The 13197-nt window shown below is 34.2% G+C and overlaps 1 protein-coding gene across 15 annotated transcripts in view; it reads right to left on the reverse strand.

Moving 5' to 3' along the window:
* Window positions 1–234: 234 nt before the first annotated feature.
* Window positions 235–13197, reverse strand: part of TTLL7 (tubulin tyrosine ligase like 7) — a 71878-nt gene continuing 58915 nt past the window's right edge. For 13 of the 15 annotated variants that reach the window (XM_068690922.1, XM_068690920.1, XM_068690917.1 and 10 more), the window contains 3 exons: window positions 9454–9614; window positions 5525–5698; window positions 235–2178 (listed from right to left, as the gene is read on the reverse strand). In XM_068690922.1, coding sequence (XP_068547023.1) covers window positions 2058–2178; window positions 5525–5698; window positions 9454–9614 — 456 coding nt within the window. In that variant the 3' untranslated portion in view covers window positions 235–2057. Of the gene's footprint in view, window positions 2179–5090; window positions 5210–5524; window positions 5699–9453; window positions 9615–13197 lie in introns of those variants that run through there. The other 2 variants (XR_011099000.1, XM_068690925.1) reach the window with 2 other exon arrangements.

A 13197-nucleotide genomic window follows, 5' to 3' on the forward strand; every position in this document is an offset into this window, starting at 1 on the left:
TGTATGTCTGTACCACACAGGTATACTTAGTAGTCTTCTTTCAGCTGGCAGACTGCTCAGTACAGATTGGCCTGTCCCAGCACTGGCCTCTGAGAATACTTACCAAAAACAGTTTAAAAAGACAAAGCCATGTGAACCCGCTGTCATAGGATTCCGTTTGAGTTGGGTAAAGTAGGCTGAAGCTGTTTCCCCCCTCATGCCAAAAGCAGAATACAGTGGAAGCTGCCCCAAGAAGAAAGGATTTACAGCTTTTATTAGGTGTTACAGATAATCATAATATGCTTTATCAATATGGATCAAAGGAAATATACACAATTAATGTGAACGTACTGTATTACTAAATCAGTATTACCATGAGAATGAAAAATATTTTTACCAGACAAGAAGACTGCTTATATCTGGCTAATCTATGTTTTGTGTTGTTGTTTTGTCTTTTTTTATTATTATTATTATTTGTTTACAAATAGTCTTCCTATCTTGTATCTTGCAGTTCTAGAGCTGAGGCACTACAGCACAGGCATCAAAAATCTCACCAGAATTCCCAATTTGATATATATACTAAGATTAAAAAAAAAAAAAAAAAAAAATTAAATTCCAGACAACTTCAGTCTCAAATCTCTTAAGTCTCTTAAATTTCTCATAAATTTCTGGATATCAAAAACCTCTAATATACTTCTCCTGAGGACAATTAACCCCCCCTAAATTATTTTTAACATATACCTAAAATACATTGGTAATTTACAAACAAGTTTTCAGATTGCATTATTAGAAAGTAAACAAGTCTTTGGTAAATACCTACTACTCTGTTCTTCACTCAGTTAAACAAACAAACAAAAAAATCTAGATTAGCTGTATTTTTTTAATAATTATTTATATAACAAATAAGGCTTACATGGCACAACGCTGAATGAGATGGAAGGGTATAAGTAGAAAACCTGAATGATGCTTTCAGGTTACAAGTCCTGTTAATTGTGTTCCTGGTCTGGCTTGGTTTCTTTTTGTGCCCCCCAGCCAGGCTGAGGAAGCTGAATCTGAATGAGAGCTTCCTACTGAATTATATTTCCAACATTTAAAGGTGTCAGTAAGTCTAGAAAATACTGTCTAGCTAAACAACACATTCTACAGTATGTACTGGATTGTATGCTAAAAACTACTGCAAACCAATTAGTATAAGGTTGAAATAATAAATTATAGCTGCAGTATTTCCTAAAAATGTCTGCTTTACCACTTGTGTAGTAAAACAGAAAAACTATGCACTATGCATGCTTGTACAAGTTGTAGGTGACTGCTTGCTCCCAAAGGAAACTTAAAGGCACAGGCCATAGGTAAGGTAATGTGAATGAAAGCTAGTTAACAAATATTGGCTTCTGTTTTATTACAAAAATCCAATTAGAAACTGAATGCATGAACTGATATTTTTACTATCTGCATATAGAATGCCTCCACTTTGACTAAAAGATACTATACCATGTCCTTTAAGAAAAGTAAAAGCACTAACCAAGACCCATAATTTCAGAGGAGAAATGAAAAGATACCTGCTTCAGGTTTGGCTTACAGGATTTGGGTCATTACTTTAAACATGTGCAAGAAATTACCAGATTATTTTTAATGATTATTACAGTTTTAGTGTTCCACTACAGTTTTTTTTAATCATCTGTCTAGTTAAAGGATCAATTACATCTGAGACAATAAATAGTATACTTTACAATAAATAATATTCAAGTCAAAGTATTGTACATACAAAATAATGTAACACTGTAATAGGATCTTCAAGATCAATTTCATTTCTATATTCTGCAGCAAAAATAACATTTCTAGTAGGAATTACTTATAAACCTAGCAAGATCTACACATTCAAATGTGTGTAACCAGCTTAACAAGGTTTATTATGCTTCCAGAAAAGCTATGCTTTTACAGTAGGTTTTCAGCTATATGTTATATACTTACTACCATATTATAACAGTGCTTGCATTTAGCTCCATGACAAGTTTTAATTTGAAAAAAAATATATATATGGAGTGCCATTATGTACAATGGAAAATAACTTTTCGTTTGTTTCACAAGTGACTATATCTGCGTGTGAACAAAATGTTAGGGCGAGGCATTCCGGATGAACTGCAGCTAAGGTTGGACGAGGATGATTTCGTGATGAACTGTGAAGGTCCTGGCAACAAACACCTAGAAATGATATAGAAAATACAGCCGAATTTACACATAAGATAACATTCAAGGGTGAAAGAATTAAGAGCCATACCTTGTAATTGTTTCACACAGGAAAATATGTGCAATAAGCACTACTTATACAACATACAGAGCACTAGGCATTAACTGACTCAGAAAACAGATCTTAAGGTCAGAGAGAGTCTTAGCAAAATTTCAGGATGTTGTATGACGACCAAGTATCTTGCCAGTCTTCTTAAAGCAAGAAGGTAAATTAACAATGGCATTCTGTGCAACAACACTATTAAAAATTAACATTTCATGCTCTGTTATTATAGTACTACTTGCTCAATTTAAATTAAGTAAAAACTGCAGTTATTGTTAACTATGTTATTAAAAGTAAAGTTGTAAGAAAACATTTATTAGAGGAAGAAAAATAGAATTATTCAGTTTTGGTTTCCTATTCTAATTCCCTAAAAGTACTCATGCTATCATCACCACTCTAGTAAAGCAAGAAACAGTGATGCATAGTAAGTCTGTGACTATTTATCCCTTGTGACTATTTATCCTTTAAAATTCAGGCAATTATATAGCACGTATCTTACACAATACTACAAAAAAACTTTTATCATGTTTAATATTTATTCTTAAATCTGTTTCATGTTATCATTTCCTAATAGTTGCATAAATATGAGTACATATGAGTACAGTACGTGTGCAGAAATAACATCCACACTAAATCAGAGTTTCCTAAAGAATGATGTCAGTGTTAAGATGGATTAGCGTAACACATTGTATAAATTATTGCTTTAAAAATGTTGCATCATTCTAGTGAATCATACTGATTAATGATGAATAAGTTAAAGCACTGATCCTACTAATCATGTTATTATCAAATGTTATTATCACCAATTCAGTTTTTCAACAAGTTACCAAAAAAAGTGTAATTTGGTATGGGTTGGTGGTGAGCTTGACAGTTCACTGCCTCAGCAGACTGAGTCCTACATTTGCTTGATCTTAAAGTGAACAGTTCTGATGCTTCTCTAAGAATACGCCATAAGATTTCTTAGCAAGCTGTAAGGATCTAGCAGTGGATGGTACTTTTTGTCATTTCTTAAATTTTGAAACATGGGTGAATTTATCAAAAATGAGAAAGGTCCAGCTTTTTGCACAGTTTATTTTTTAGCTATTATTTAAATGATTTTTTTGTATTATTTTTTTTGAGGTCTGTTGTTTTATTTACACTAAATTTTGTGAGAAAAAAATACATTAATGCACATTCACGTTAATACTTTAATCTCTTCATCACATACAGTAGATTTACAGTTAGGAGCTGGGACTGAGAACAAACCCAGAAAGTGAAATAAGAACTCTAGCTTTTTTCCCTCTCCACATAGAAATCTATTTTCCTAAATAAAGATGTATTTATTTGATAACTGTGAAGCCTTTAGTCATCAACGCAAAACTTAAAAAAAGAGCTGTCTGGTCAAAAAACAACAACAAAAAACAAAGTAAGTTCTTCAAATTAAATTTTATAAAGTCTTGAAAAAAAATTAACTTGTTGTACATTTATTAAACTATATTATTATCTCTTGCACTTCACACAATTTTCCTGTCACTCAAGAAAACTGTTGGTAGTAGCATAGTTTCTTACATAATTTAGAAACAGAAACCTAGATGATGGGAAGAGAATTAATACTGTGGTTCTCCCATTTCTAGAAAAAAAAAATTCATTACCTTACATATTGTGGGGCAGGCACCATGGGCAAGAGTATTTATTTCCACACATACTTTCATTTCACAGATCCAGAATATCATGGTTAACTAGCATATTGCTTTATACATAGTAGAGATGGATATTAATATAAAGCCATTAACTTCAGTCAGAGTTGTCATGCTACCACACTGCTGAAGAAATATCATTATCTAGGACATAACAGATCCTAGATTCCTCTCGCCTGCGAAAGTTATGAATAAACTTCCGTTCAGTGTCAAAATAAACACAGAAACCAGAGATGAAAAAGTCCTGTTGGATCATTCACTTCACTGCTTTCCAAATGCAAGATTGCTAGCTGCAGTACATAAGAGTAATCTCATCTGATCAGTTTGAATAGTTTGCAGTTGGTTATGACGAAAAATTTTCTGCAGTATTAACAGTAAAAGTAATAAAAAAGTAAAAGTAATAAAAACTTCAAGCCTGAAGATTTTCTACTCTTTACTACACTAGATGACTTTACCATATTCCTGTGACAGCTCAGTAGTTGTTAATATTGAATATGATTTGTTTTGTTTTAGATACTTCTACTTTTGCTATGACCAAATTCAGTTTCTAGGTGGTTTTAAATTATGTTAGATCGCCTTAAGATTCATATGACAGTAACAAATGAGAGTTCAATGTATCAAATAACCAGCCTGAGATATACCAAGTACACAATTAAGTCATAAAATAAATTTAACAGATAATATATCAAAGGTTCACTTTTCACATGGTATTTACCTCATAAAGCTCTTCTATGATATAGGGTCTGTAAGATACTTTATATAAACAAAGCATTTGTAAGTTTATATACATAATAATTCAAATTGCCATTATGGATAGAAATTGGAACCTAAGTAATTTGAAACTTACATTTAATTTTCCATCTAAGACTGCTGAATTAGAGATCATCGACTCCCACAGTTGGAGCATTTTCAGTAATCCCTACACTGACAATATAATCCTTATTGTATCCGGTAGGAGAACTAAACCAGCCAATGCAGAATCAGGTAAGTGCCAAATATTTTTTTTCTTTTTTACTATATGATGCTGTTTTGCAAGGTTTGAAAATATATTTGTGCTCTGTAAGATGAAATAATAAAGCTTTAAAACTGTAGGTTTTGGAAGTCAACTTTGCAAAACTGTGCAATACAGTAAATCAGATGGCACTTACCTGACCCTTGGCTGGAGTTGTGCCCCTATAGCATCCCACTGCGAATGTGAAGCCAGAAGTATCATACATGCTAGGATACCTCTAAGAATGCAAATCTGGAATCACTGACTTTGAGGGATCTGAGAAGTGGAAGAAAGGAAATTTTCAGTTCGCTTTACAGAAAGCCTCTGCTGCAGCTACTTAGGCAGTAGGCAATCAAGACTTTAGTAAGGGTAGTTTCACACAAATGGTACATAGCAAATTTTTTCATTGTATTTCATGAGTGAGCTAGAGAGCTTAGAATGAAAGAATCAAGGATCAGGGGAAATGCTGGGGTTTATTGCCCCTCCCTTTTTTTTAATACTTAGTGAATGAGGCTTAAAGGAAAGTGTAGCAGTAACAGCAATATTATCTTTCATCATTATAATTTTGAGTGAGAACATTGAAATACATACCTTGTATCATCCCAGCTGGGACTAATTCCAGTCAGTGATCCTCTGGAGCCCGATGAATATTTGTAAACCACTATCAGGCAGTGTTTACAAAGCTGTACTATCCGTTGGCAACACTGGAGTTGCTCAGGAGTCACCACCTCTGCACTTTTACTGAATATGGTTTCCCAAGAGCTCCTGTTATGGAAACAGACACGACTCCATGTTTTCTTCCACAGACTGCAATCTGAGAGCTTTACTGCATTATATCAGTTTTAGCAACAAAGGAACAAAAGAAAATGCATGAACTTGCCTGTTTACAGGAAAAGAGAGTCCAAAACACATGTTAAAAAGTTAATCTTCATATGTGAAATCTTATCAGATTACAGGCCATAATATATGTTCTAAAGGCAACATGGTCCCTGTGAAGACCTTTTTTTCCATCAAAACATTATCTAGTAGCACAGATGGCTTGTAAGCTTGAGGTTTTTTATTTAGTTATGAAAGAGCCACTTCACAGAGTGAGGAAAATTTGCTGCATCCATTTTTGGGGTTCAGCATAGCATCCAGGATGATTTAGTCCTGTCCCACTGAGATCAGTAGCAGATTTTGCATCCCTGAGGTAAGAAGTTTGTTCTTAAAACACTGAATTTTAGTACATATCAAACAACTAGCATGTCTACTTCATCCTAATGAGATTTTTAAAATTACACTGTATTATGATGCAATTGCGAATATTAATGTCCAAAACACAAGTTGTATGTATATCTAACTGATTTTTCAGCCTGGATCCCTAGTCTAAGTAGCATGTTTGAGCTGAAACCGTTCAGTTCTATAGAATTGCTACCACACACATCATTTTAGAGAAGCATTTTTCTCTTTAATTCTTATCCATATAATGAATTAAGTAATATAGTTTCTAAGGCATCAAGTCTGTTTATTTAATAAGCAGAATAATTATACTACTTCAAGAATTACTGCTTTCTTTAATGTATTTTTCTCAATATTGTTTCCTGTCCATGAATTTTTCACATTTACTATTATGTGAAAATTAATCTACTGTCTTCATTCTTTCCTCTACAATGTGACATCTGGTGGAAAGCAGCAAGATGAAGTTCTAAGTATTACATTCATTCACCAGATTCACAGTGTTGCACATAATTATATTCTAATTTAACCTAAAAATCTCCCAAATCTCTTGCTAGAAACTCTCCTGATAAATTTCTTAAACTCTGGACTTTGAGGTCTATAATCACTTTCTGACAGTTACGAGGGATTTTACCAGTGAAGAGTAATATGTGACCTGCTATAATTATGGCTGATTATGACCACAGTGATATACAATTACCCTAAGAATAAAGATTGATATTTGGAAATTTATATGAAATCTCATTAAAATTCACACATATGTGTGTCTGTGCAATCTCCTCTATATGCTACACAGATTCAGTTCATACTCTGTTATCCTGCAATCAATAAGGACTGGAGTATTGTTACCCAAGGAAGCTGTTTATTTGTTATGCTGCAGCTTTAGTTTCCATACATGAGTAAGAAATCGAGCCCTCGCTAGATCCAGAGGACAGTATTAGGCTTGGTTGTGCAATACTGTCAATTACATCTCATTCTTTTTAAAACCATCTGAAGTGATCTGGTTCTACCAGTTTTCTATTATTAATTTTAATTGTTTACTATACAGTAAAACAACTGTAGCTATATGAAACCATCTACATCAAGGTTATTTCACCGACGTTTCCTTTGTTTCTTTGTCTGTTCTTTTTACTAAAATACTATGTGCCTAGCAAAGAACTAACTGCAAGAGGCTATGACCTCCGTTCTCCAGAGATTATTATTAATAGTGAAAGCGCCATATTGCTTGATATATTTTCACATACATATGTTGTTTCTTAATTAGCACGCTAATACTCCTTCCCAACACCCGTCCCCAGAATCTACATGCGCCCTATGTTTATTCCAATCTGTTCTTTCAAATGACACAATTAATGCTAAGGACGACTGATGAGAAGCTGGCCTCTGCTACAGAGTTGTCTTAAGGTCTGTGTTGAGGATCACATGGCAAGAGTGATGCTTGCAACTGAATAAACAGCCTACTGACGAGGTACAAATGTCCTTTCGGTTTGCTTACTTCTGTGAATTTTGTAGTAGGTATATTACTTGTAGAGTGATCTCTACACATACTATTTGTATATTATTTTTACAGCATTTTTTAGAAATTTTACAGACAACTCTTCTTACAAGGAATTTGATATTTAAAACTTAGCTCCATTCTGTAGTCAGCTGAGTCTTGTTCTGCATGTACCAAGGCATTGCTAGATGTGAAATCCTACTCTTCATTCAACTCTTCTGCTGGCTCAAAGACTGTTCTTCTGAGCCAAGTGAATAATAGAATTGTTTAAATGCTTTTAACAAAAAAAATAGTTGTAGAGGGAAAAAAAAAAAAAACTGAAAATTTTCATGCATATTAGAAGATCTGCAAAAGGGCACACTAAAAGTAAGATTCAAAATAGTAACAGCATTATTGAAAGGGAAAGTATTTATAATATTTTATGACAACAGAAATTGAACTTTGACTCAAGAATTCACACACCTCTTTTGGCATGAAGAATAGCTCTTGCAGCTGTAGAGGATTATGCAAAGGAAACATTTTAGATTGGAAACACAGAAACTTTCAATTGGAAACACAGCCTTTTCTCACTCAAGTTTTAAAACTTTTGGAACATGCAGCATACCCAATAGCTACCTCTAGCAAGTCTTAGGACTGACATTATCTGCATGTTCCCACAGCCCATGTCAATGAAAAAAAAAAAAAAAAAGACGACAACAGCTCACACAAAAACAAACCTTTCACAATGACGAAGATAATAGTAAAAGAAACAAACAAACAAACTGATGACCCTTTGGATACTCTCATATCCCTCTCTGTTAGCACATTTTTCTGTTCTGCTGGGAGACAATTGACAAGTGCACTACACTCATTCTCTACCTATGACAAATGACTATAAGTGAAGAATATGTTGAACTGATTCCTTTGTACATACAATAGCCATCAGCATACTATGTGTGTTTCCTGCAGTTAATTTTTAATAAATTTCTTAAAATAACTTATTAAAGCTACTCAAAATCCCTTCTGTACTTTATACATTGTATATACTTACAGAGAAAATGTCTTTTTGTATGCAATATATTTCATATTTACACATTCCTGTTTTCATTTTATCAAGAAGTTCAGAGGGGAGATTGCTTCATATCAATTATCTGTTTCTCTAGATCTGTCTTTACATGAATGTCACTGATTTCCGGAATGTCCATTTTGAAGTATAGGATACTGGACTTTTAAATATGGCCTCATCCTTTTTCTCTCCATTGAAAATTTTTATTTGCAACCCAAACCAAAATCATCTGCTTACCTCAATGTGTATGTTTCCTAGTCTGCATATACTTAAATTCCCACCAGTGTGTGAACCAGCAAATGTAATCAAGCACAAAAATTCAAACTCATTATTTGTAAATCACAGAACTGATATTGCTTTTGGCAAGAGACATCAGCTGCACCTGTGACAGAATTTTTCCCTTGCAAGTCTGAAGATGATTATGATTTTGTACAGGGTAAATCCACATTTCACATTGCAGGCCAGACGCCTAAAATTTGTGGAATATCCAATTGAAAGAGTCAAACAAAAGCTCAGCTGTTTTGAAAATTAGTTTATTTCCTTAGATTATTATCTTTGTAAAAACCTTACTAAACGTCCTATTCCATTACTGAAACAGTTAGCCTAGATTATTAGATTTCTGATTATACTGGGTCTTTATGTTGTTTTAAAACAAGTTCAACGTATTACAGCATTCTTTTAAATGAAAATGAGCAACAAAGTATGCCATCAGTCTTTGTAGCTGTGAAATTATGAAGATTAAAATAATAAGTAAAATGGGCTTACCCTGAATTACAGAAACAGTTCCACAGGCCTTGACCATGGCTCCAAAGTAAGCGATTAAATACACGGTTAAAGAGACGGTACAGATGTAAGTTTTCAATGTCTGGAGCCTTCCAGACATGCTGGAGGACTGCACGAACGCTTGTCTTGACTATATCCAAAAGCTAAGAAAGAGTACTTGAATCAAGTCAAAGCAAAGGCAGATTGCAAAACCTAAAACCAACTGTTCTCTGATTCACTGCACACACAGCTGACTGCATAGCTATAAATTCTCACATGTCTACATTTCATTTCTGTGAATGCATCAGCAAATTTTTATGAGACGTTTTTTCTGTCAATAACATTTTGGAAAACTAAATCAAAATATTTTATTTTTATTGCTTTCCTATTTTTTTAGTCCGTTGAATACTAGCTAATTTAAATGACAAAAAACATTTAAAAGGAAACAAAAATGGATGCAATTAGAGACTAAAAGCAACATAATTAACAACCCAAATATTATATACTTGAAGACTATCTCTTCTTCTTTTCCCCCTCCCTTTTTAACACACCAGCTACTTTATAAGAACTAGAATGTCCTGAAAAGCTAAAGCTGCTTTTGGTTTAATACCCATTGAAACTCAGCATTACCCGAGATCAAACTATTTTGGTTTAGCAGTAAACAGGGTAGTAAAATAAATAAATAAGGAAAAAGAAACAGGAAGATTTTATAAACATTATTGTGCATAGAAATTAAATAGATTTATTATATACATTTAATATATTTTAATATATTTACATGCAAATGTGTAAAGATGTTGAGCAAAGAAAAGAAGCTTCTAAGCTGCATTCAGTGGAGCAGAGTTTTTACCCAGGAAGTCTGAGCTACTCAGACACTCATAGGCAGCTGTACATCCAACTCACCAGGCTCTTATTTGATATACCTTTGCACACCCCACTGAACTGGAACACAAAGGTGGGATTCACCACACTTGTTTTTAAATCTGTAAGTTCTCTTAAGTCAGTCTTTTAAGTTCCCTCCATAGTCCCTGGGGGGAAACAGGCTGCAGAGCACCTTGACTTCTGTTTATTTAGATACTGTCATGAAAACCAGGAATAGGAAGTAGTCCTTTCCCAAATACTGAAGTAGTATTTAGGCCCCTCACTGGCACTCTATGCTTTATTCACTCAATATTTTCCCAGGAAACTGTCAGATGCGTATGACAAATGGATTCATATGGTTGAATATCTGACTCTCAAAAGGTGAAGGAGATTTAGTAAAAACACTAGTGTAGAATTTCAATTTGTTTGGTCCTGCATAGCAAACTGTTGTTTATAAACAGAATTATTAGACCAAACTAACAAAACAATGCAAAAAAATAAGCAAAATGCTTGCAGGAACACAGTAACAGTTTACAGTACAGAGCTTAGTGGTAAGAAAACCTGTAAATGATTAATAATGAAATACATCATTTACATTTTATTTAAGCTCTTTTTTGAAGATCTAGGTTTGCCTGCATGTATAGGCCTTCTGCTAACTCCATGCATGCAATTACTCAATGGGAATATAATGCTGTCCACTCTGTTGGGAATCTTTATGAATGCAGGTGTCTAACACTAAAAGCATGCCTATGATCTCTTCCTCCCAAAGAATGAGTTGGAAAGAGTAGTAAATTATTCACTAAGGATAGTGATCCCATTTAGTGACTGCAGGAGCTATAACCATTTTTGGACTGCTCCCCACTTGTAGGAAGAAATTGGATTTTCAGAACATTCTCTTAACAGCATGACCCTACTTGCCTTAATGCTCATCAGGCAGCCTTTCCTTTGTGCCTCCCCTCACCTGTCTAAGGCTTACCCAAAAAAATGGCCAAAAAAAATGGCCACTAAAGTCCCTAATTACATAAAGGCTCAACTGTACCTTTCTTTGCAATGCTACATTGACTAATTGTCATTTGTCTCCATGGGTAAAACAAAACAATTCCATGGAATGTAACTCTCTAACTCACTAGTGTAAAAGACACATACTATGAAGTACAATATTAAATGTGCAGACCTCTTTATTTTACTTTAGCACCTGGAGTTAACAAAAACTAAAGACAGAGCCTTGCATCTTTAAGCAAAGCTGCAGACTGCCAGGTAACATAAGGAAAAAAAAAAATCTTCTGTTCTGTTTTTACTGTGTTGACATTGCCAACATGCCAGAGGGGAAATCATCTCAGTTAATTGTTCTTAATTTGCAAACACAGCCTCGATCATCCATTTAAGAAAAAGAGACAAGGCATTGCACAAGGGCTGGAACTTATGGAACCTACATTCCCCCTTTTCTGAGCTAATATCCCTAGATTGCCTTCATTTTTCTGTTTACGTTAATTTGCATCATCAACATAACCGATTATTTAGACAGAACAGAACAGGATGTTATAAAAGAGTACATTCAAAACAAGATGTACAGACCCTCTGGTAACCATCAAAACAGATTTGAAAGAAATTATGTAAAGTGATGCAAAACAAAACAGTCACAACTCCTTCCATACAGAAGTCTCCTTTTCCTAGAAGTCTTGGGAGTCTAAATTTCATTTTAGAATGCATTGATTTTATTGGAATACTCTCAACTTTCTTCTAAATGCGTCCTTTACCTCTGCTGTAACGTTGTAACATTAGACACTGAGAATATGAGCAGGAGTTTAATTTTTCTACTTCATGTACAATAATACTTTAGAAAATAGAGCTGTCAGGTACGAACACTGTGAAATCTAGTACATTGCCCAGGTATTTTCTCCTCATGTTTTAGAGTTTCACAGTTATTCTAAAGTACAGTGAAGGGGATTGAGTTTCTGTTTTGTATTTCACAAAGTTACAGAAAGTACCTTTGAGATAGACTCCTTACTTGCATAAATATTCTTCACCTTGAGCTTTCTTCTGCTTTGCCCACCCCACTGGAATATAAAACATGCTTCTTCCAAATCAACAAAAGCTTACACATTTGACAGTCCTGAGCTGCAATGTCATTGTCAAAGTTAATCCACTTTTAAAAACTACCCTTCTAAGAATAACTATCTAAATGCTTGAAAGGATTGAGGTTAAAAACAGTTTTAAAAAAAATTATTACCAGTGCAACCAAAGATGAAGAGCCCATTAGCGCTTCAGGAACTATTAAGTCTCACAAGTTGTAAAAGATGTCCTCACAAGAACAGCAAAGAAATCCACATTTCTGGTTGTGTAGTTTTTACTAAAGTAAGTTTTTACTAATGACTTGGCATATCAACCTGTATGATCTTGACTTTGTTAATGTGCCCTTGGCTATACATGACTGTCAGTCAAATAAAGGACAACACTACCCTTTTATTGCAGACTTTCTGAAATAATGCTTACAGGAGAAAATTCTGACAAGAAGGAAAAAGAAAAAAATATATAGCAAAAGAAGAAAAAAAAGAGGAGAAAAAGGGAAAACAGGAATGAGAGAAAAGGGCAGAAAGAGGAGAGAAAGGGAGAAGAAAGAAGAGAAAAGAAGGGGGAAAAAAGAAGAAGAAAAAGAAAAAAGAAAAAGAAATAATAAGATACCTTAACCAGTCCTCTCTGAAAGCCCTGTATCTTAGCTGCAGTGAGGGGCCCCATCCAGCAGCCTCTGTCTACACTCATGGCTGCATAGATTAAAGAAGGCAATTTTGCTGAAAATGATTTCTGCTGAAAATGAGATCCTCACTGCATATCCACAGTGTGCATTTTGGGCCCTGTTGGCCCTGTTAGCTATGTATTTGTCTCTCT

This window comes from Anas acuta, chromosome 8, assembly GCF_963932015.1.
Source record: "Anas acuta chromosome 8, bAnaAcu1.1, whole genome shotgun sequence".
Classification (NCBI taxonomy): Eukaryota; Metazoa; Chordata; class Aves; order Anseriformes; family Anatidae; genus Anas; species Anas acuta.